Genomic DNA, 21634 nt, shown 5'->3' with positions numbered 1-21634 from the left:
AGTCTGGGTAGTGGCCCTTCCCTTAATGCATAACATTAGACATATCCGCAAGGAGATGTGTTTTGCATTATAGGAGATACTGAGATAGGAGTGTTGGTAGCTTGCTCCACCTTTGCAACGAGTTGGCCTGGTGTTGTACCACCTTACCCCAGTCCTGAAGATACTTTCAGGTGCAAATTTTGTTTGCTCACACTTGGATAAAGGATTAAACTAAATTTATTATAATTTATAACTTAATTTAGACAACACATATGTGAGAGCGGTAGGTTGATAAGTTGTTGTCTGCGTTCACTGGGCATCCACAGATGCCATATGGCTACTCCGATGCTCGATGATGTTCCACACTAGGCATCGCCATGTAGTCCTGTTATTTGCCCTTCTGGCAGCCTCAACTCTCTGAAGATCAGTCACTCCACACACGCCATCCATCCATCCATCTCATTGATGGTCTACCCCTGCCTCTTTTTCCAGGAACTTTACCTTCTATTACTGTTCTGAGAAGTCCTCCTTCCATCCTTTCTATGTATTTTAATTTTCTTCTGTCAATATCCTTAAAGAGCCTTAAAGTTCTACAGATCTTTTCTAACACCTATTCATTGGTATGCCTTTCAGTATATGATATCCTCAACAGCCTTCTGTAACACCACATCTCAAAAGCATATATCCGTTTCTTATCTAACTTCTTTAGGTTCCAAGTCTCACATCCATAAGTTGCTGTTGGAAAAACAACCACATCCCATCCAAAATCCTCACCTTTGTTCCCATGGAGATAGATCCATCCTTCCAGATTTTAGACAGGTCTCTGACTGTTGTTTTAGCCATTCCTAACCTTTTTCTGACATCTTCTGAACAGCAATTCTTCACATTAATAATGGATCCCAGGTACTCAAACTTGCTGACTTCCTCAATTCTTTCTCCATTAAGATACATTTGTTTCTCAAGAGCTTCTCTGTTTGTTTTTCCTTTGAGAACCGTGATCTTTGTCTTGCTAGAATTAAGTTGAAGTCCTAGTTCTTCCATGTCATTACAAAGGAGTACTGTATCATCAGCGTACCTCAGATTACTGATCAATCTACCTCCTATCCTAATTCCTGTCTTGAGCTCATCCAATGCTTCACGCATGATGTCCTCTGCATATATACTAAACAAGTGAGGAGAAAGTAAACATCCTTGCCTAACTCCTTTTCCAACTTGAAGCCAGTCAGTCAATCCAACACCTGTTCTTACTGTGGCTTCTTGCTCCTTATATAAGTTGGCTATCAACCTGATAGTGTGTTGAGGAAAACCCATTCTTTTCATTACTTCCCACAGTTTCACATGCTCAACACAGTCAAAAGCTTTAGAGTAGTCTAAGAAACACATTACCAGAGGGAGTCTGAATTCTTTATATTTTTCTATGATCTGTCTAAGGCAAAGGATCTGATCTCTGGTGCCCTGCCTTTCCTAAAACCTGCTTGTTCCTCGGGCATCTCTGCCTCAACTTTGGCCTCAATCCTATTTAGCATGATCTTTAATAAAATTTTGCTTGCATGAGATATCAAACTAATAGTTCTATAATTCTTGCATGCCTTCATATCACCTTTCTTGTGTAGTGGTATGAAAACTGACTTCTTCCAGTCTCTAGGCCATGATCCCGTCTCCCATATCCTTGTAATCAATCTATGAAACACTCTTATCCCTCCATCTCCTGTGGCCTTAATTAACTCTGCTGGGATTTCATCTGCACCTGGGGCCTTATTGCTGTTGAGCTGCTTAACTGCTCTTTCAACTTCATGCCTAAGTGAAGAAGGTTCCAAATCAAAATTTTCTTGGTGGGAGGACTCCACATTTTCTTTATCCACTCTGCTGTACAGTTCCTCACAGTATTCTTTCCATCTGTTTTTGATTTCCAACTCTTCTGTTAGTAATGATCCATTCCTGTCTTTGATGACATTCAATTTAGGCTTGAACTTGTGCTTTAAGCCACGAACTAAATAAAACATCCTTTTATAATTATGCCTTCTCATCTGGAACTCTATTTCTTCACATTTATTAGTATAGAACTTTTCCTTATCCTGCTTGATGGCTCTTCTGATTTCTCTATGTAATCTCTTGTATTCTTCGGTCCCTGTGTCTTTGTTTTTCCAACCGCCTTCTTTTGATTAGTTCCCATGTTGAATCTGATATCCATGGGTCTCTTGGTCTTCTTATTGGGCTCAGAGATACTTCTTTGCTGTATCCCATATTATCACCTTGACTCCTTCCCAAAGCATTTCCGGTGAGTTCTCCTCACTAGTCTCCAGAAAATCATCCAACCCAGTCGATGTTTCTTCCGTGAATCCACTAGGAATTACTCTAACATCCAATCTAGTAGGATGTGCCTAACCTGGAAGTTTTCAGAGTCTTAGTCTTACTTTGTCTTTTACTAGCTGATGGACTGTACCAAAATCTGCTCCAGGACAAGTATGCACATCAGAGATGCTCATCTTCCACCGCTGGAGAGCCAGGATGTAATCAATCTTGTACCTTGACCTATCAATGTTAAATATTCAAGTATAGGTCCATCATGGATGTTTCTGGAAGCAGGTATTGGTAATAACTAATCTGTTAGTATGGGCAAATTCCAACAGTCTTTCACCATGGGAGTTACGTTCACCCAGACCAAACATGCCACACTCCTGCCTGACTCTCATACTCTTTCCCACTTTTGCATTTAAGTCTCCTAAGATGTACAGTATGTCTCTCCTTTTAGGCAGTCCATAACAGTTTGCAAGTTTTCATAGAATTCTTCAATCTCTTCTTCAGGCCTATCCGTGTGGAGTGCATATACTACCACAATTGATACATTGGTAGGCTGAGCCTTAAGTCTAATGGAGAGTATCCTATCATTAATGGGGTTATAACCAAGAAGGCTTCTTGGTTATAACCAAGAAGTTGTTGGTTATATCTCCTTTTTTGGGAACTTGTTGTATATGAACTTTTATTCCATGCTGTAGGGTGGATGCCAGCTGAGTACAGTTTAGTGAAGAGACCATGCACCACAACATGACATATCACGAGAACCTTGATGTGTTTATAAGGCAAGTTGGGTTCATTGCTTAATGGGGCTCCCGCCAAACTACTGCCTACAGAACAAGGTGTATCGTTACTCGTCGGATTACATGACTTTTTTCCCTGTCTCCAGTCATGGTGTTCTTGACACCACTGTAGATGTTAGTTCAGGAACACATCTCTTGAGCACAATGGTGGGATTTCATCAAGACTGACTGTCTTTGTGGTATCCAAGTTATTCAAATTCTTCTGATGTCTTTCTGGCAAAAGGTCAAAGGTGGCATGAGATGCAATGTTCTAGGCAAAGAATGAGGCAATTTGCCATGGTTATCTATGAAGCTAGTTGGAAGAGAAGAATGAAGTCAAGACATAAGACTTGTCTTTAAGTGATGCTACAATGGTACCATTAGGATGGGATAGAGGGGCTAGCACAAATGGACAGAAGTTGCACCCAACAGCTTTACCAAGGTACCAGATGTTGTAACTTTCAGTGGCACAAGCAGTGAGTTTCTTTACTTATCCTTTTTGAATTTAGCCTTTGCTCTTTTATTGGTGGTTTTACAAGTTTCAGGCAACTGTGTAGAGTGCAAATGAAGCTGGTGGTTTGGTCTCAAGCCACTTGTGAAAGGCTGTTTGCTTTTCTTGGAGAGTCCTGGCACACTTTTTGGAGAACCATGGTTTAGATATGGGTTGGAGAATTTGAACAGAATTAGGAATGACAGCTTCCATTCCAGTATGGATTATTTTTGTAACAAGAGCACAAGAGGTATCTCAATCTGAATAACAGTAGTCTGTTCATGGAAAAGAGGAGTAAAAGTCCTTCTGTCTGGCTGAAGGAAGAGCATTCCACCAGAGATGAAACTTAGATGAAATTGTGATCTGAATTACCAAGAGGAACAGTCACCTGAACAGAGGCAGAGTACTTAGAAGGAGAATTAGTTAAGAAGAGATAAGACGTGTTGGGTGAGTAAAGGGGATTGTCAGGAATTCTGGTAGGGAAATAAATGATCTGATTTAAGGAATAATGCCATAAGGAATGATAAGTGTGGTAAGACTCTGCCTCTCTTCCAACTTGGTCAGTGAAATTCAAAAAAGGGAGCCAATTAGAATTGTGGACATTGAAATCACCGAAAGAGATGAAAATTTTACTGAATGAATGAAATGGATTTGAATAATTTAGGAAATGTGAAGTTCAGTCAGAAACAGAATATCAGTTTTGGATGACTGAGGATGATGGTGTACATAATTTAAATTGCTGTTGTGCCACAGATGTTGGTAAAGTGAATATAAAAAATTGTTTTAGAATTTTGGAGGGAGGGTTATTGTTTGGTTTAACCACAGAAACACTATACTTCTTTACACTTAGTTTAATGTTACAAAAGGTGAGGAGAAAAAGATAAGATGAACACACAGTGGTAGAAAATAGACTCTACACATAGTCTATTTTCTACATATAGAGAGAGTGTCCCCTGCATATCATTAAACAGTCTCTCTCTCCAGGCACGACCTGGCAGTGTAGTTAGCAGCTAGATTATGCACAGTTGATCAGGAGGTCCTAAAAGATGTGTTACTATCTGGTTCAGTCCTGTACACTAGCTAACAATTAGTGTATGGGAGCATTAGCCAGTTGCTCCCTGTGAGGATAGGCTGAGAAGATTTGTTGGGTATAAACTTTAATTGAGAGGCAGAAGCAAGTGGATACAATAGAAACATAAGTTACTGGAGAGATTTTATAGATTACATGCTAAAGAAATTTTCCAGCATGACAGAACAGGAGAGAAAACAAGTAATCGCCTCTGTTGTGTAAAAGTGTGGTTAACAATTGCATTGATGGCTAGATTTTTCCTTTAAAAAACAGTGAATGACTTTAAGGAGAGATGTGATTGGTACTGTTGTTTGAATAATATTAGTATGGGCCTCTTGCAATGAGTCTTTGGATGCCATATGGGTTCATATTAATAAAATAAATAAAAAATCAGCTAACACCTTTTATTCCCTTATAGGGAATAGGCAATTCTGTTTTAGCCATACTAACATTTTGGAGACTGAGTGAACAATTCAATCTCTGCTGGTAGCCAATCAGAGATAGTTGGCCCAAGACTATCACTAATTTTAAGCAGCATCCACTGAAGAGGCAGCTAACAGGTACTGGCATCTTGTGGTGCTTAACCCTTAACACAATATTTTTAATGTCTAAAATAGTGTGGGTTCTATGGTCGATTTTCTTGAGTTGACAGGAGGGATGAAAAACCTGAGTTTCTGGGGGGAAAAAACTTACTTGCCCATGTTAGAGATTGGCTAACTTGGGAACCAGTCGAAGAAAGGCTAAGACAAAGTTCCTCTGTCGGTGACCAGAATCAAATGTATTCATGCAGCCTAGCATTGAGGAGTGCAAATGCTACTTTCAGTGAGCTCCACAGGCTCTCATATTAAATGGGGGTTCTCATTTAATACTACTACTAATAATAATAAACTCATGAATAAAAGAAACAGTGAAAATAACCAGTGATAATACAAATAATACTTTATTTAGGTATGATTTTTAATGAATATAGGAAATTAAATATCAAAATACATGATAGAATAAGTAAAAGCTTATTGTTAGTAATTCTTATGAGTTAAAATTTACTTGTGTGGAATAAGAATTAAATATGATAGTCAATTAAACCATCAAATGAATTATGATTTAATTTAAATTTGCTATTTCATAAGTTATTATAGTGGTCTTGTTATAGAATTGCAGAATGATAGCTAATAATATATCTGGAAATGATTTGAGAAAGTATATAATTTAATGGAAATTGAATAATTTAGTTGCATTGTGAAGCAAAACCTGATTATTTTTATTTATTTATTTATTTACTTATTGAAATGACATGTAGGTATTGGGCAATGGTTATTGTCAACCAGGACCAGAGATTCTGAATCCACTTAGATTGGTAAGTTTTAGAGTTTGTTCATTTTTTTTACCTTAATTGCCAAAGGAATTATATTAGGGAATATGTTAACATATTGCTCAGTTATGGCCCATATTGTAAAAATCAGATGAGGTTAACTAGGTTGTGTTTATTTACTAATGCCTGATTGATAGAGCAAATATATTGTTTTAATTTAAATAATTATTTAATTTGGACAAAAAGAAATGACAGAAAAGAAAACTAATTTATTCAAATAAATATTTGATAAGTTATAACGTGGAATGTTTTACTCTGTTTACATTGTTCATTATGACTACATAAACAAGGAAAGTCAAAGTTTTCCTTCATTCCAAATTTCCAAATGCTCATAGTATAATTTATAGACAAAGAGTAACTATAATGTTGCAAATACAGTGAATCTCCTATTTATTGAGGCATCAAATATTTAATGGAAACTCAGTTTTTTTAATAGTTCTAGAATGAATCAATATATGAGCTTCCTCTCGGAACTGTACTTTTTACATTTGGTTAAACTGGCCAGTAAATCAATTTTCCCAGTGTAAGCAGATAGTTGATAACAGATAGTAAGCTACATGAATTTGTAGAATTCTGCAGGTACCCAACTTGGAGAAGCTATCTAAGTAGGGTATTTCCCTTTCCCCACTTATTCACCATTAAACATTCCTTTTTACCTTATCACATAATCCTTATACAGTTTCTTTCCAGTGATGACCTGGCATTCTCTCACTAACTTTACCTTGTACAACATTTCCACTATATCTGTTTGATACACTCCTCACACCAAGTATGTCTCAACCATGTCACTTGTTATTTTCTCCTATCTATTAAGCTTTGCAGCACATGTTCCCTTATTTTGGTGGTAAGGCTTATACATTGGGTATTTTTTAAGGAAATTACAACATAGACTAATATATTAACTTTAATACTTCCAATATTTCAGCAAAATTGGAAAATATAATAAGATATGTGCATGCAGACACTACACTAAGTAATGAACCTGAAATGCCAGCTGAGAGTATGCCTAAAGTCCTAAATAGCACCCCTCCCTAGTGAGTAAATTGGGCATCCTTAGCTGTTGGGCTGAAGTACAGAGAATGAGAGCTTCCCAAATTTGGAGTAGTTTCATGCAACCAAATTTGTTGAGATTAGGATAGTTTCTTAAGGCAGAATCAGATTCAAGAAAAAGTCTTTCATATTTATATTTGCTGCGATGGAGTAGAGTGGCCTTCTTTCAGCATATGGCAGGTATCTAAAGCATGATCAGCAAGTCCTGAGTGCCTGTAATGATGTAAACTGATGTAGTCCTTATGATCAGCAATTCTGAACATAATTTGTTCCTATGATGTAGATAGTAACTACAATTCTGCAACTACCTCACTCGAAGAAGCTGTCCAAGTGGGGAATTTCCCTTTCCTCCACTTATTCACCACTCACCATGCAAACATTCCATTTTACCTTATTCACATAATCCTTATACAGTTTACATCTACAAATGACCTGGTAAACACCTAGCAGGTCCAGGGACTGCAGCTAGTCTTTGTGGAGCAGATATACTAATTTTTAGTATATCTGCAATGAAATTTAGTAATGAAAGTACTACTGTGCCAAAGAACCATACAGCTTGTTAATAATATGCTCAGCAATAGATATTTCCATGTTGTCCTTGGAGAAAATATCAGCAATCAGAAGAAACTCAACAACGGGCTACCACAAGGCTCAGTACTGGCCCCCCTCTCTTATTTAATAGCTGACCTGCCAGATACAGCAGCTAGAAAACTCTGCTATGCAGATGACATAGTGCTAGCCACCAGAAATAGAGAACTAAGAGGGACAGAGGAAACTCTCACAAATGATCTTGCTGCTATGTATAACTACTTTAAAAAATGGAGACTGCAACCAAGCCAAAGTAAAACTGAAGTGTTGACATTCCATCTCAGCAATAAACTGGCACATGACGAGCTGAATATCCAATTTGAAAATTCAGTTCTAAGAAGTAGTTTTTAAAACCTTCATTGAAAAAATAGAGGAATTATGGTAAATGTGGAAACAACTACATCACCTATAATTGCTGGTAACATTGTTCTTTTAGGAAACTCTGCAGAAGAACTTCAACAAATGATCAGTGAATTGTAGGAAGTAAAAAGAAAGGATTAAATATAAACAAAATAATTTGAACAGTTTAATAAACAAAATGTATAATAAATATGTCACCCGAAGCCAGTACAAGTGGAACATAAGGAAATCAATATATTGGGGTGAGTTAAGCCCCATGAGGGGCTCAACTCATCTCAATAGGGACGGGGGAGAAAAAAGGAGGAAACTCCATACAAATAAATAAATAAAATTCTTTTGGAGGGAGATTCAACTCCTACCCACGAATTTGGTAGCACACCTAGATCTCAATAAATTTTCCAAATTCAGTTGAGAATAAAAACACCAGTAGGTCAGACAAAGAGATGGGCTCCAGCCTGAGGTGATTTCTTTGTTCTATAAGTTTTGCACACGTGAGTTTATATTATTTGCGGCCATAAGTCAGAAGTATAGTAAAGGTTAAGATAAGTTTTAAACGAGATAACTATAGTTTTTACAAAGGCACAGAAGACAAGATATACTTGAAGATTTGATAAAATATCTTAATAAGATAAGAATAATAAAATTAACAGATTTTAACAAATGTTTGTGATTGTCTATGGAAATACTAGTGGTGGTGGTGGACAGTAGATGGTGTTGGTGTAGGAAGGTTTTCCACTTAGTTATACTATAAATTCAAGATACCAAGAAATTATATACTTGGTTTAATCCTTTATCCAAGTGTAAGCAAGCAAATACTTCTGGTGCAAACTTTGTTTGTTTACACTTGGATAAAGGATTAAACCTTTTATATTCATTCTTTCTTTTACTTGTAGCATAGTTATCGACTTGTGAGTTGTCTTTAGCTTGCAGAGCCATTTTCTGTTCATACTCAGACTTTGTTTTCCGTACAACAGTTGTGACTACTGTAGCCTGCTGCTTATAATTTTCATCATGGACATCATCCTTATGCACAGTGCTTAATAAGATTACACATCCATTTGACTCCTACCCTATTTATTCTTCGAACTCTCGGGACACATTCTGATACTGCATCATTTAAGTATTTTTTTAAATGTTTCCCGTGCACTGTCAATATTTTTCCCATCCAGCAACCGATAAATCCCCCAACCATTCCAAAAACTCAACATTTAGTGCCTCCTCTAATCTTTTACTGGAAAGAGATCAGAAGAATCTAGTCCAAATCAGATACTAAAAAGTCTCTTGATCCTGATTCATTTTCTCTAGAGTGCAAATTCACTCCAGCTAGAATGTATGCCACCTTTTTATGCTCTCTTATTCCACTGGTACCTATCCCAAAGCTTGGAAATTAACCTAATATAGCCATTTCTTAAGAATGGTGAGAAATACTTAGCATCAAATTACCTCTCAATTTCTCCTACCACAATTCTCTCTGAAGAAATGGAAATATCCATGAAAATAGAACTCCTATGTTACCTTGAAGGTATTCAGATAACTTTGTCAATGCTAGCAAAACACAGTTCTGCCCTCCATAGCTGGAAATTAACCTGTATACAGCCCATGACTATGAATTTTATTTTGACTAAGAATAAGTTGCTAAGAAATTATATTCAAACAAAGTTTGTGTGTGAAGTCACTTCATGATTGGGTTACTGGTATATAGAGGTTAAATGACTTCTCATTAATTGCCTTAGTATCCCATAATGAAAAGAACAAATCCTTTCAGGTGAGTATAATGCAGTATAATGAGTATAATTCAGAAATAGTCCACTTCACATTAATTTCTAAATTCTTAATTCTTTTATTTGGTAAGGTCTCTTTATTTTCAAGTTTACTTAGCTTTTCAATTGTTTTGACTTATTTAAGAACAAAAGCAACAAAAACAGCAATTACTAATGCAACATTGGTTAATGCAATCTCCCAAGGCTGCATTAACCAATGTCCAAAACTCCTCCCTCTTATTCCTGATGCTTTAGTATTAGTATATAGAAACTGCAACATCCCTTTAGATCCCCAACCACCTTTATTTTTTACACCAATATTTTTGCTTGAGAGACTAGATTCTGCACTTGTTGGCCATTCTCACACTCATTTGCCTCATGGATGTCTCCACACACTCATCTGCATCTACCCTAAGGGTGTAGATGGAGTGCATGTGTATATAGATGGCAAGTGAAAAGTTACCTATAATTGCTGACACGTCTCCATTAACATAAACAGAATGTCTTCACAAACCACAACAAATATCTCAATACCTAACAATTTTATATTACAATATAGAATATTAAAAATTATTAACAACCATCAGAATCTAGTAAGTACATCAATTTCAGATGCTTCACATTCCATTTTTACAATAATATATATCAATAATGGGCACATCACAAGTGCCGATATCACATGCTATGAAACCAAAATTAATGTTATGTTAGAATAGAGAAACAATTATAAAAAGATTTATGATTGTAAATTATGATTATTTTTACATTACTGCGGTCTGTGTGGGATTGGGAAGAGAGTATGTTGGTATGGAGTTTTTTGTGGGAATTGTAGCCACTGACTAAGAAGGTAGCTGCTTAAGTTCAGTATGTGTATTTTCCCTTCAACCTTATGGTTGGTGGGGGTAGCAATATGCTACTGTATGACCTTGCTTTATAATCATCTTCCTAGTATAGTAGCATACAGCCATGTGTGTTCACAGGACTTGTTTGCCTGTTCTGAGGGATGAAAAACCCAAGTTACAGGGAGGAAAAAAACCTCCATATGAGACTGGTTAACTCACCTTTAGTCGAAAAGACCTGATAAAGGTTCCTCACGTCATCGATGGGAATCGACAGGTCTTTCCAACCAAAGGGCTTCGTCTAGACCATAGGTTGCCAAACTTTTTGGACCACCGCCCACTTTGCGAGACATAAATGTTGTAACGCCCCCATTATAACAGTTTGAATAAAACCATATTTCAAATATTTGAGACTGAATAAAACCATATTTCAAATACTCAATACTGTACTGTCGACATTTCTTCTTATATTCAGACATAATGAAGTAATAAAATTTGCAAAAATATTCACAAAATAAAAGATTTAATTTACACTTTGTATGACTCCACTTATCTATCACACTTTCGACTGATGATTGTTGGCAAAGCACACAAAAAATAATGAAACTTATTCCAAAACCACTAGTATTTATAAATTTGAAATCTAGCCCGAACCGACTTGTTTGCGATACCATCATACTCGTGCTTTGAACAAGTCACTGCAAGCACCCATATTCCTGTCAAAATATGCTGAATTGAATGAATTACGTACGTAATAGTTGACCGACATACTACTAGTTAAGACTCGTCTGCTGCGTGGATAGACTAAAGCCTGTATGGCATGATCAATTTTTACAATAGCAAAAAATGAATAAATTTTTTAAGTATATAAAAAATAGAAGTTAAAATATCCTGTATGACACATTCAATTTTTTATTTTGCATGCAAGCGCATTTTGTTCGTCCGACCGCGACATTGTCCGAATAATTATAAATAATAATAAATAAAATAATTACACAAGATATAAACAACAAACCTACAAAACATAACCACAGAAAACAGTATAATAAGTTTCGAATAATATTTGCTTTGTTTTTTCCCTCTAGTTAGCAATATAAGTTAGTACTAACTAGGCTAACTAAAATTTACGATTTTATTTCTTTCTTGCCATTATTATTTTTACTCGTAATATTAAATTATATAAAATTGGGTTTATTTTTGTACAAATCAATTAGAAAAGTGGTTTTATATATTTTATATATATTTTGAAATGAAATATAACTAATATATTTGCTACTGTAAACATAACCTATTATACACACACATATATATATACATGCTCTATTTTCTCATTGACATAGAAAATTGACATCTATTTCTATCTGACATGGTAAATTTTCAAATGATTAAATAATTGAAATAGAAAATTGATTAAAAAAAATTGATCATGTAAGACGAGCATAAGATGAATTAAAATGCAATATTTAAATTTTAAATGATTATCTAATTGCAAAATCGAAAATAATTAATTTTTAAATATATATTATTAATTTCTTCTATAAAGAGCCACCGACCCCTAGACTGCCTGAACGCCCCCCTCCCCACAAATGCTTCTGATCCCACTAATAGCCCCCCCCTAGAAGGCTTCAGCACCCACTGGGGGAGGGGGGGGGAAGTAATGCCCACTTTGGGAACCTATGGTCTAGACTGACTTTAGGGGTCCTCATAATGTCCTCATCACCCCTAAGTTTGGTGATGAGGACATTATCATCAGAGCAAATCCATTTTGCTTTGTTAACCAAAATTTTTATTGGGACTAGTTGACTCTTGGTGTGTGTGCGCGCACACATCAAGAGTCAATGCATGTGTGTGTGTGTGTGTGTTTTCTGTAAATAATAAATACTAAGGATCGCTCATGTTTGCATATAATCAGAGTATCAAAGAAGGACATACTGTTGTTTTCTTTTTCTGAAATGAATCTTAGGAGGTTGGTTGTTCAAATGTATTAAAAACATGTTCAGTTTGTCAGAATCATATGCCCAAATGGGGTTGGATACAGCAACAGGTCAGTAGAAAAGTTCATATTCAGAGAAAGTTCCATACTCAGATTTCCATATTGTTTATTTTTTAACGGTATATATTAGAACACAGAAACTAAGTAAATAATTAATTTATTAACTTATTGCTGATAATTCTCTGTTGTTATAACCAGCATCTTCAGAGCACAAAAACAGTTTGTCACAATACGCGAGACTATAACAACATGGTGTAATCAACGGACTAGTTAAACAAAATTGTAGCATCAACACAAAGACTAGAGTCCTGATTCTTGGCGCCCTCTATCTGAAAAAAAAAAAAAAAAGTACTAGTTTTTTCTTAAGATGACTGTCTCTCAGATCTTAGACAAGTTAATACAGCCATATTTGTTGAGATTTGGAGTGTGTTTCAGGGCTTCTGTCGCCTCTAAGAACAATCTCTCCGACTTGTAAGAGATTCTGTGTAGTACTTTTGTGTTTTTCCAGTTGATCCTGTGTGCAGGGGGGGGGTATCCAGAGCATGGTCTGCTATGCCTGACTTGCCATAGTGATAATTTCAGACGTATCTTTTGTGTTCACTGATGCGGATGTTCACAGTTCTTCCTGTTTGATCGTAGTAGGCTTGATTACATGAGCAGGGTACTTGGTAGACTCCTGGATGTGATAAAGGGGGGAATGCTGTCCTTGGGTGAGCAGATAAGGGTTGCTAATTTGCTACATGGTCTGAATGTAGTGCATAGTTTATGTTTATTAAGAATTCTTGAAAGCTTTTCGGATGTGCCTTTAATGTATGGGATGGTGACTGTTTTGTTGTAGTTCTCGGTGGTGGATGGTGGGAGGGGTTTCTTAGGAGCGTTTAGTATTTTGTTTATCTTATGTGGATTATAACCAATGGCCAAAGTGTGGCGTAAGTGAGCCAGTTCAGCAGCATGAGCATTGTTATTGGAACAGATTGCTCTCGCTCTATGGGTTAGCGTTTTTAAAATGCCATATTGTTGAGAAGGATGATGGTGTGATTGTTTGTGTAAGTATCTCCCTGTATGTGGGGGTTTTCTAAAAACTGAAAATGATAAGGAACCATCTGGAAGACGTGTGATGAGTGTATCCAGGAAGGGCAGACAGTTATTAGCTTCCAGTTCCATTGTAAAGTGGATTTTTGGATGTTGGCTATTTAAATGCGCTAAGAATGTTTCCAATGTCTCTGGGCCATGTGGCCAAATAGCAAGCACATTGTCAACATAGCATAGCCAAAGTGTTGGGTTGAGAGTGGCTGTATTGATTGCTAGTTTTTCCAGGTGTTCCATGTAAAAGTTGGCTGGGGGGGGGGGGCATGGCTGTCCCATCTATTTGTTTGTATATTTTTCCTTTCCATGTGATTCCCTTCCCCTTCCCTTGCCAGTTAATAAATTAATTATTTACTTAGTTTCTGTGTTCTAATATATACTGTTAAAAAATAAACAACATGTTCGATGAACACATAAGTCTGTCCACACGGTCAGATTTCCATAGTTATTATATATGTGGAATTTACTAAGTAATTAATTATTTACATGCCAAACACACTTCAAAGGCACTTTAAAGACACACTTTCAGAAAAAAAACTGAGAATGCTACCTCAAGGAAAGTCATGTGCATGGAGGGGGTGACAGTGACACTCTTTGCTGATAGGAGAATAGTGTGGTGTGCCAAACTTTGTGTAGGATCACACCCTCAGTTCTATTACAGTTAACCATATTCTATAGAACTTCAGCTTTTTCGAGGAACAGTCTCTGTAATATAAATTGGTACCTGTATATTAGACTGGCTTTCGTCCACTAGGTGAAATGGACTGTACCCAAAGCATATTATGCAAGTCTACTTTCAGGTTGTCCATACTGAATAGATTTTTATGCTATTTTTCTCTTACCAATGTGGTCCATCCTGTTTCTGTGAAATACTGAGTCCTGAAATACTAACAGGGGAGAGTTCCTGGTGGTCCTTGATTTGTCTCAAGAAACTGGAAACATGGTTCAAAGGTTTGCAGACCATTCTAATTTTCTGTTGTTTTTGGTGAAAATCCAGTCTATGTGTTATACCTTTGAAATAGAATTAGGAATATGGTGAATGTATAATTTGTTGTGGGGGGGGGGGTTAAGGAGTTTAGTCAGTTTTTTTTTTTTGTTGTTGCTGTTGTAACCATTTTGGTTTAAATAATTTAAATAGAGCATATTATTCCAGATACAGTGCAGGTCCTTAGGATGAAATTCAGCAAATTTTGAAAATTACTTCTAAACAGGATGATGATGTGATGTGACATGTATTTTGCAATTGCTTTGGAAAAAATCTCATATGCGCAGATCATGGCAAACATCAGATTTACTGTCAAAACACTACATTATCCTACTGGACAATAGTAAGGAGATCAATTTAAAATATTGGCTTTTTGAAGACTTGAATCATTAGAGCACTGCAGGGTTTTTGAATGAAGAAGAGGAAGAGGGTACTATCATTATCATCTTCAAAACTATGGATGAGATTGGAATTTAGTGAGAGAAGGTCATTAATGTAATAGAAGGAAGAATGTGGGAGAAAATAAACATCCCTGTCATAGTACCTGAGCATTGATAGAAAAATCTGAACAGGGTATTCTATTCATCACGAGATGCACTGAATGACCAGAGAGGAACTGGTGACCCAATTAAAAAAAGGCAGAAAACATTATAAGATGTTAAGGAGTCTATTCCAGATTCCATCAAATACCCTGGAAATGCCAAGAACAATCACATGAAGTTCTGCAAACCTTTCCTATTATTATGTCCATAGGAAAGAAATAAACAATAATAGAAATAGAATGTTAAAAAATGACAGTGAAGTTAGAATGGGGGGATACATATACTGCATAATGTTATTAGCCAAAAACTTATTGCTTAAGTGTCCTTTTAGAGTGGGGAAGACTACCATCATAATTCATAGCATTTGTCATAGAAGTAGTTGGCTAGAAGTATTATACTTGTTGTGGAATGAGAGCGGTAGAATCTATATGGACAATTGCTGATTGCATTACGTTCACATTATTTGTCTTAGTTATAATTGATACAAAGCTTACATCTGTTTTTTTTTTTTTTTTTTTTAATTTTTATAGACTAGGAAAGAAAAAAAGGAGGCACACTCTCTTCTTCGAGCAAAAAGAGAAGCTCCTCTTGAAGAGTTACGTCAAGATGGAAAAAAGGCTGTTATGCTGGTAATCCATTTAGTTTCTTAAGTACTTAAAATTTTAAAGTATAGTTTATTATATTGCTACTTGATAATCCCCAGAGAATTTGTTTAAAAAAAAATTACAGTGAAGTTATTATTGGGGGGGAGGGGGGCTATGCTGCTTTCTGTTTCCTGTAGTCAGATTACTGCTTTCATTCTCATGGTCCTGCACTGAACTAGTAACTGAAATAATCCTCACTGGAATAAGAGCCTTCATTTCCTGATTCACTGCAAACTCCTGACCTGTATCCAGGCCCTGGTTCTCAAAAAAAAATGTGCCTCTGCCATCCATGATAAAAATGCAGCTTATGTTCAATGGTTTAAATTAAGAACTCCTGCTTCTCATTCAGCTTACCCAATAGCCAGAAATGTGTAAAAAAAAAAAGTTATCAATGATTCCAAAGCAGACTTCATAAGGATGAAATGTGATAAATTTGCCTCCTGCTCAACTGGCAGTCAAGCTTTCTGGTCTCTTGCTAAGGTTGTTGTGCATAATTTCTTCCCTTCTGTTCCATGTTGCCACCTCTCTTGCATCCTAATGAACTATGGTAACCTCACATATCAGTTTTTTCCCTCTAACATCAGTTTTTTTCCTCTAACTCCTACCTGGATGACCAAAGCAAATTACCTGCTGTACTTCCACAACCTTTCCACTGCATACATCCTGTGAACTTTTACCAAAATGATACTAATCAGGCTCCTGGTCCAGATGATATTCCTCCAGTTATTATTATTATTTGACACATCCAGGGAGTCCAAGGACTCATCGAGGGAGGGCACCTGCTCTACAACTGTCTCCACTGCTCAATCCACCAACTCAAGATGTGCTCAAGTCTTGAGTTTGTGGACTTATGCTCAAGACTTGTGCTCCAGAATTGACACCCATCTTGTAATGTCTATATTTAAGCTTTCATATTCTAGTGGCATCTATCCAATAGCACGGAAGCAAGCCCACATCCAGTCTGTACCCAAAAAGAGAGACAAAAGTCAGCTTTCTAACTATTGTCCCATTGCTTTCGTCTCAGTACTTTCAAAAGTGATGGAAAGGTTATCAGCAACTGGAGACTCATCAGTTAATTAGCAATCACCCATATGGTTTCTGCCATTCTCATTTTACAGCTGCCCTCTTAGCTAATCTCACCCACCTTTGTACTCAAGCCATGGAATGATTTGGAGAAACTCATGTTATTGCTTTCTAAGGCATTTGATCATGTCTGGCACTGAGGCCTCTTGAACAAGCTGCCAGCATCCTCACAGGCAATCCATTCATAGAGTTCATTGTGTGTTATGATGGATGGCTTCCTCTCATTAGATTTCCCCATCAATGCTGCAGTGCCTCAGGGTTCTGTGCTCTCACCCACACTCTTCCTCCTTTACATCAGTGCCCTCCTTTCTCTGACTTCAAATCTTATTCAAACTTCACCAATGACAGTACTCTCTTCATTCCTTCCTCTTCCTCATTCGATAAACTCTGCAGTATCCTAATGCTAGATGCCTCAAGATCTTCCATAACCAGTGACTTGAACACCGACCTCCTTGACATCCTGAAATGAGAATGAAGACAACTTAGTAAATTTCAATGCTTAAAAAACTCAAGTCTGCCTTTAATTAACACAGTAAATATTCGGATTATAAGACCATAGGTTTAATACATATATGTACAAATTCGTCGACTAGTTTCGCTAGCAAAATATAACTTTTCAACATCAAGTCTGCCTTATTACCTGCAAGAAAAATCCTACCTAATCCCTCTCATTTTTGATAATGTTCCAGTTTCCTTTCAAGATCAACTTTCTCTTCTTGGATTGGCTGTTACATCCAGTTTTTCCTGGCAAAGACATACTATTTACATAGCCTCCTTAGCCTCTAAAAAGCTTGGTGTTGTTTTCTATTTTAAATATTACTTCTCTTCCTCTCAACTTCTAACATTTTATATGTCTCAAATCCATCCAACTTTTGAGGTGGAGCACCCAAAACCTCTCTAAGAATTCTTGATATATTCAGAAGGCAATCCCCTTAATAGATGACCCTTCTCTCACAGACTCCCTTCAGTCAGTTTATCATAGGTACTCTGTTTCAGTGCTGTGTCTTTTCCATAGGTATTTTATGGGCATTGCTCCTCTGTATTGGCTGCTACTATTCCTCTACTTTTTTTCTAATCACGTAAGAACTAGAGCAGCCACTAGCCAACACCCATATGCTATCCAACTCCTAACACACTGAACTAACTTCTTATCAGCTTCCTTCATTCCATCCACCTCTGAATGAACTTTCTCCCATACTGTTTTTTCCATTAAGTGCAACCTACCATTCTAAGAAACATTTTCTCCTTAATCACTTGCACACACATGCAGGGCCGTTTTAAGGTAACAGTGAACCCGGCAGGTTCACCGTTACCTTAGGGCCCCCCATTCTTTTATTTTTTAAAATAGAGAAACCAAACAAATTTTAACTGCTCGACATGGGCTGATTAAAATATTACATAATAACCCGAATATAACTTGATGCAAAGGATTTTATGAAAATGCTATGAGGAAAGAACTTTTTCAAACTCCGGTTACAAGAAACCCGGTTAAACAAAAACTGCTATTAAACTTCATTTTATTTCAATGCTAAGCTATGAGTTACTCACTTTTTTGGAATTAACATTAACTTGATTTGGCGCATCCTACATCAACAGTCACGAGTTTCTGACAAAACATTGTTGATAATGCTTATGTGCAAAAGACCTTAACCACAAATGAAGAAGGACTATGTTACCATTAACTAAATTTACGCTTATATGCATAATGAACATATATTTTCAGTATTTCCTAATATGGAAATCTCTATGAGGATTTTTTTTTCAATGATGGTTACTAATACCCACGGTGAATGTTCATTTTCTAAAATGAAATTACTAAAAAATGAATTAAGAAACATCATGGCACAGTCACGATTAAACAACCACCCAAGTTTAATGATCATTGAACATGAGACTTTACAGAATATTAATTTTGATGACCTAGTACATGATTTTGCCACATCAAAATGTAGAAAAGTCACTTTATAATGTTAGTTTTGCTATGGGGAAGCATGTGGGTGGGAAGGAGTGAATTGTTGTGCTATTTTTGTTTTGAATATCGCCTTCGCATCCACCAATGGAATTACATGGGACTTCAAAATTGATGAGTATCTTATTATTATTACTGAACATTAGGAAAAGTGATACAGGGTCTCACATTTCTCTTCCCACCGGGGGCCGAAGAAGGTGTTGATTCAGCCCTGCACACATGGCATTGTTAGTGTTATAGGTCTTGTGACCTTTCCATAATATATATATATATATATATATATATATATATATATATATATATATATATGGTTGCTAATTATTTGGTGTGTTTCCAGATGGTGAAACAGTTAGCTGTATATGATCTCCATTATTTAAAAGAAACCTGAGATGGGGGAATAGTTTGGTCGCAGGCTTTTTGGAGTATGCTGAATATTGGCTTACTTCCATGCTATGAAATATCAGTGAATAGGAAAGAATGTGAAGATTAAGGTGATATAGAATGGGCTTTGGCTGAAAAATTGAGAAGTTCAGAACTACTCAGAGGAAAATGGAAAGAACACTGCTTGGTATTACCATTCAAGATAGAAATCATAATACTCTGGTCAGAGCTCAAACCAGGGTGAAAGACATTCTAACAAGTGAGCGATTAAAAAATCTAAATGACATTCGGCAGGTCATACTGCAAGAATTAGTGTGCCAAAATGGACAAAGTTGATATCTGAATGGTATCCTGAGAAAGTTATATGGAGACCAAAAAGATGGGAAGACAAAATTAAAGAGACAATAGAACTTAGTGGCATAGAAAAGTTCAAGCTAGGGCAAAATGGAGGAGGTTCAGGGACAGAAAATATCAAATGATGATGATAATGGGAGGGGATATCACAACTGGCATACTTTTAGTTATCTAAGCTATTCAAAATTTTTCTCATGTCTTTCTGAGAAACTAGATGAGGCACATAGCACCTCATCTTTGGTATAATAGGATGATATACCTTCATTCTTGAAATTATGGATTCTACAATTGTGTTAAAATAACTCTTTTTATTATCCCAATCTTGATATGAAGATCGAAATGTCGGGATAATAAAAAGAGTTATTTTGACACGGTTGTAGAATCCATAATTTCAAACATGAATGCTGATCACCGTGTAACACTAAAAGAAAGGATGGATATACCTTGGCCATATCTGCATGATGATGTTATTTCATCACTTCAGTTAGAGTAAGTGTTTAGATAAGGAGAGAGGAGATGGGAATAACACCATATATAAAAGAAGCCTTAAAGTTCTGGAGTTCATCCACTTACTTTCCATTATAGTGCTAAAAGACATACATCTGAAAGTTGATTAGAAAGGAATGTATTTCAAATAATAATAGCTATTTTATACATGAAGCTGTGTGTGTGGCTTGTCATATGCTTTAGCACAGAAGTTGTTTTTCTATCATCTCATCTTCCCTTTTGTGTTAGGCTCAGTGACCTGTCACAGCCAAGTAAATGCCTGAATTTCTGGAAGGAAAACCCTGGCCACCTCTGTATGAGACCAGTTGACTCAGCTTCAATTGAAAACCCTGATAAAGGATCTTTGCTGTGTAGATAGACAGAATTCAAACCCATGTCTTTCCAACCAAAGGGTTTTATCTGTACTGACTGAGCTATAGAGGTTCTTTGTTTGTTTTTTTTAGCCTGAATATTTTGTATTATGCTATTGTTATTAGCACCATACCTCCATGGAGTTACAAGATTGATCATAGGGGGAGGATCTTCTCTCTCACGCACAAATTTCATGAGACTGTCCATTAAACTCATTTAACATTTCCAAACTCCCAGGCAATACATTCCACTCACCAGCCATTCTCTCCATTTGAGGAATCTATCTACCTTGGTGAAGGCATAAGCCTTACGATAGGATGTCTTAACAGTGATTACAGTCATTGTGATCAGTGGTAGACTTGTTATCACAATAATTGTCATACGTCACCCTCACCTTGAACAGTGTTTTATATAGGAAAGTTTATTCTGTTTTTCAAACAGATATATGCAAACAAAGTTTGTACCTGAATTCATATTTGAGACACTACTTTTTTATATACTGAGAGGAAATCCAAAGTAATTAGAATTGAAACCATCTCATATACTAGCAGATACTCTAGTGAGCAATGCAAACAATGAATAAAGTTAATGAATGAAACAGATGTGGAAAGGAGTAGCCAAAAAGTTTGGAGGCTACTTAGATGCCTCAGCAATGACCCAAAACAAAACTTTGACACATTCTAATGTCTCGGCAAATTAAATAGCACATCAGCTTCTTAAAAGTGGCAAACCTATAAATCCAGTTCAAATACAAAAAAAAAAAAGGATTTCAGAGGGAATATGGAAAAGAAATTAATAAACCTTTTACAATGGAAGAACTTAACAGGGCAATTAAAATTTGTAAGAAAGGAAAAGCAGCAGGTCTGGATGAAGTTTATATTGAGAAAATCAAGGAATTTGGTCCCACAACCAAAGATTGGATGCTGAATTTGTTCAACAATTCTATTAATACCTGCAAAATATCCAAAGTTTGGAAAAGGGCTAAAGTTATTGCAGCTCTCAAACTAGGAAAAGATGCAAATGCCTAAAATGTGTCATCTATATAAGATTCTTGAGTGAATGATCCTCAAAAAACTAATGAGGATAATTGATCCACTCCTAATTTCTGAACAAGCTAGCTTTCAAGATGGGAAAAGTTGTACATCACAAGTTCTTCAA

At 36.3% G+C, this 21634-nt stretch overlaps 1 protein-coding gene across 1 annotated transcript in view; it reads left to right on the top strand.

Annotated features, from left to right (window-relative positions):
• LOC150100151 (integrin alpha-PS1-like) overlaps positions 1–21634 on the top strand; it is a 573942-nt gene that overhangs the window by 451358 nt on the left and 100950 nt on the right. The window contains exons 22-23 of the mRNA XM_090402382.1: positions 5913–5969; positions 15718–15816. Of these exons, the coding sequence (XP_090258508.1) occupies positions 5913–5969; positions 15718–15816 (156 nt within the window). The remainder of the gene's footprint in view (positions 1–5912; positions 5970–15717; positions 15817–21634) is intronic.

This window comes from Typopeltis vanoorti, chromosome 13, assembly GCF_054136105.1.
Source record: "Typopeltis vanoorti isolate ZY-2024b chromosome 13, IOZ_Tvanoo_1.0, whole genome shotgun sequence".
Lineage (NCBI taxonomy): Eukaryota > Metazoa > Arthropoda > Arachnida > Uropygi > Thelyphonidae > Typopeltis > Typopeltis vanoorti.
Note: the sequence above shows the minus strand (reverse complement) of the source record. Positions and strands in the feature narration are given on the sequence as shown.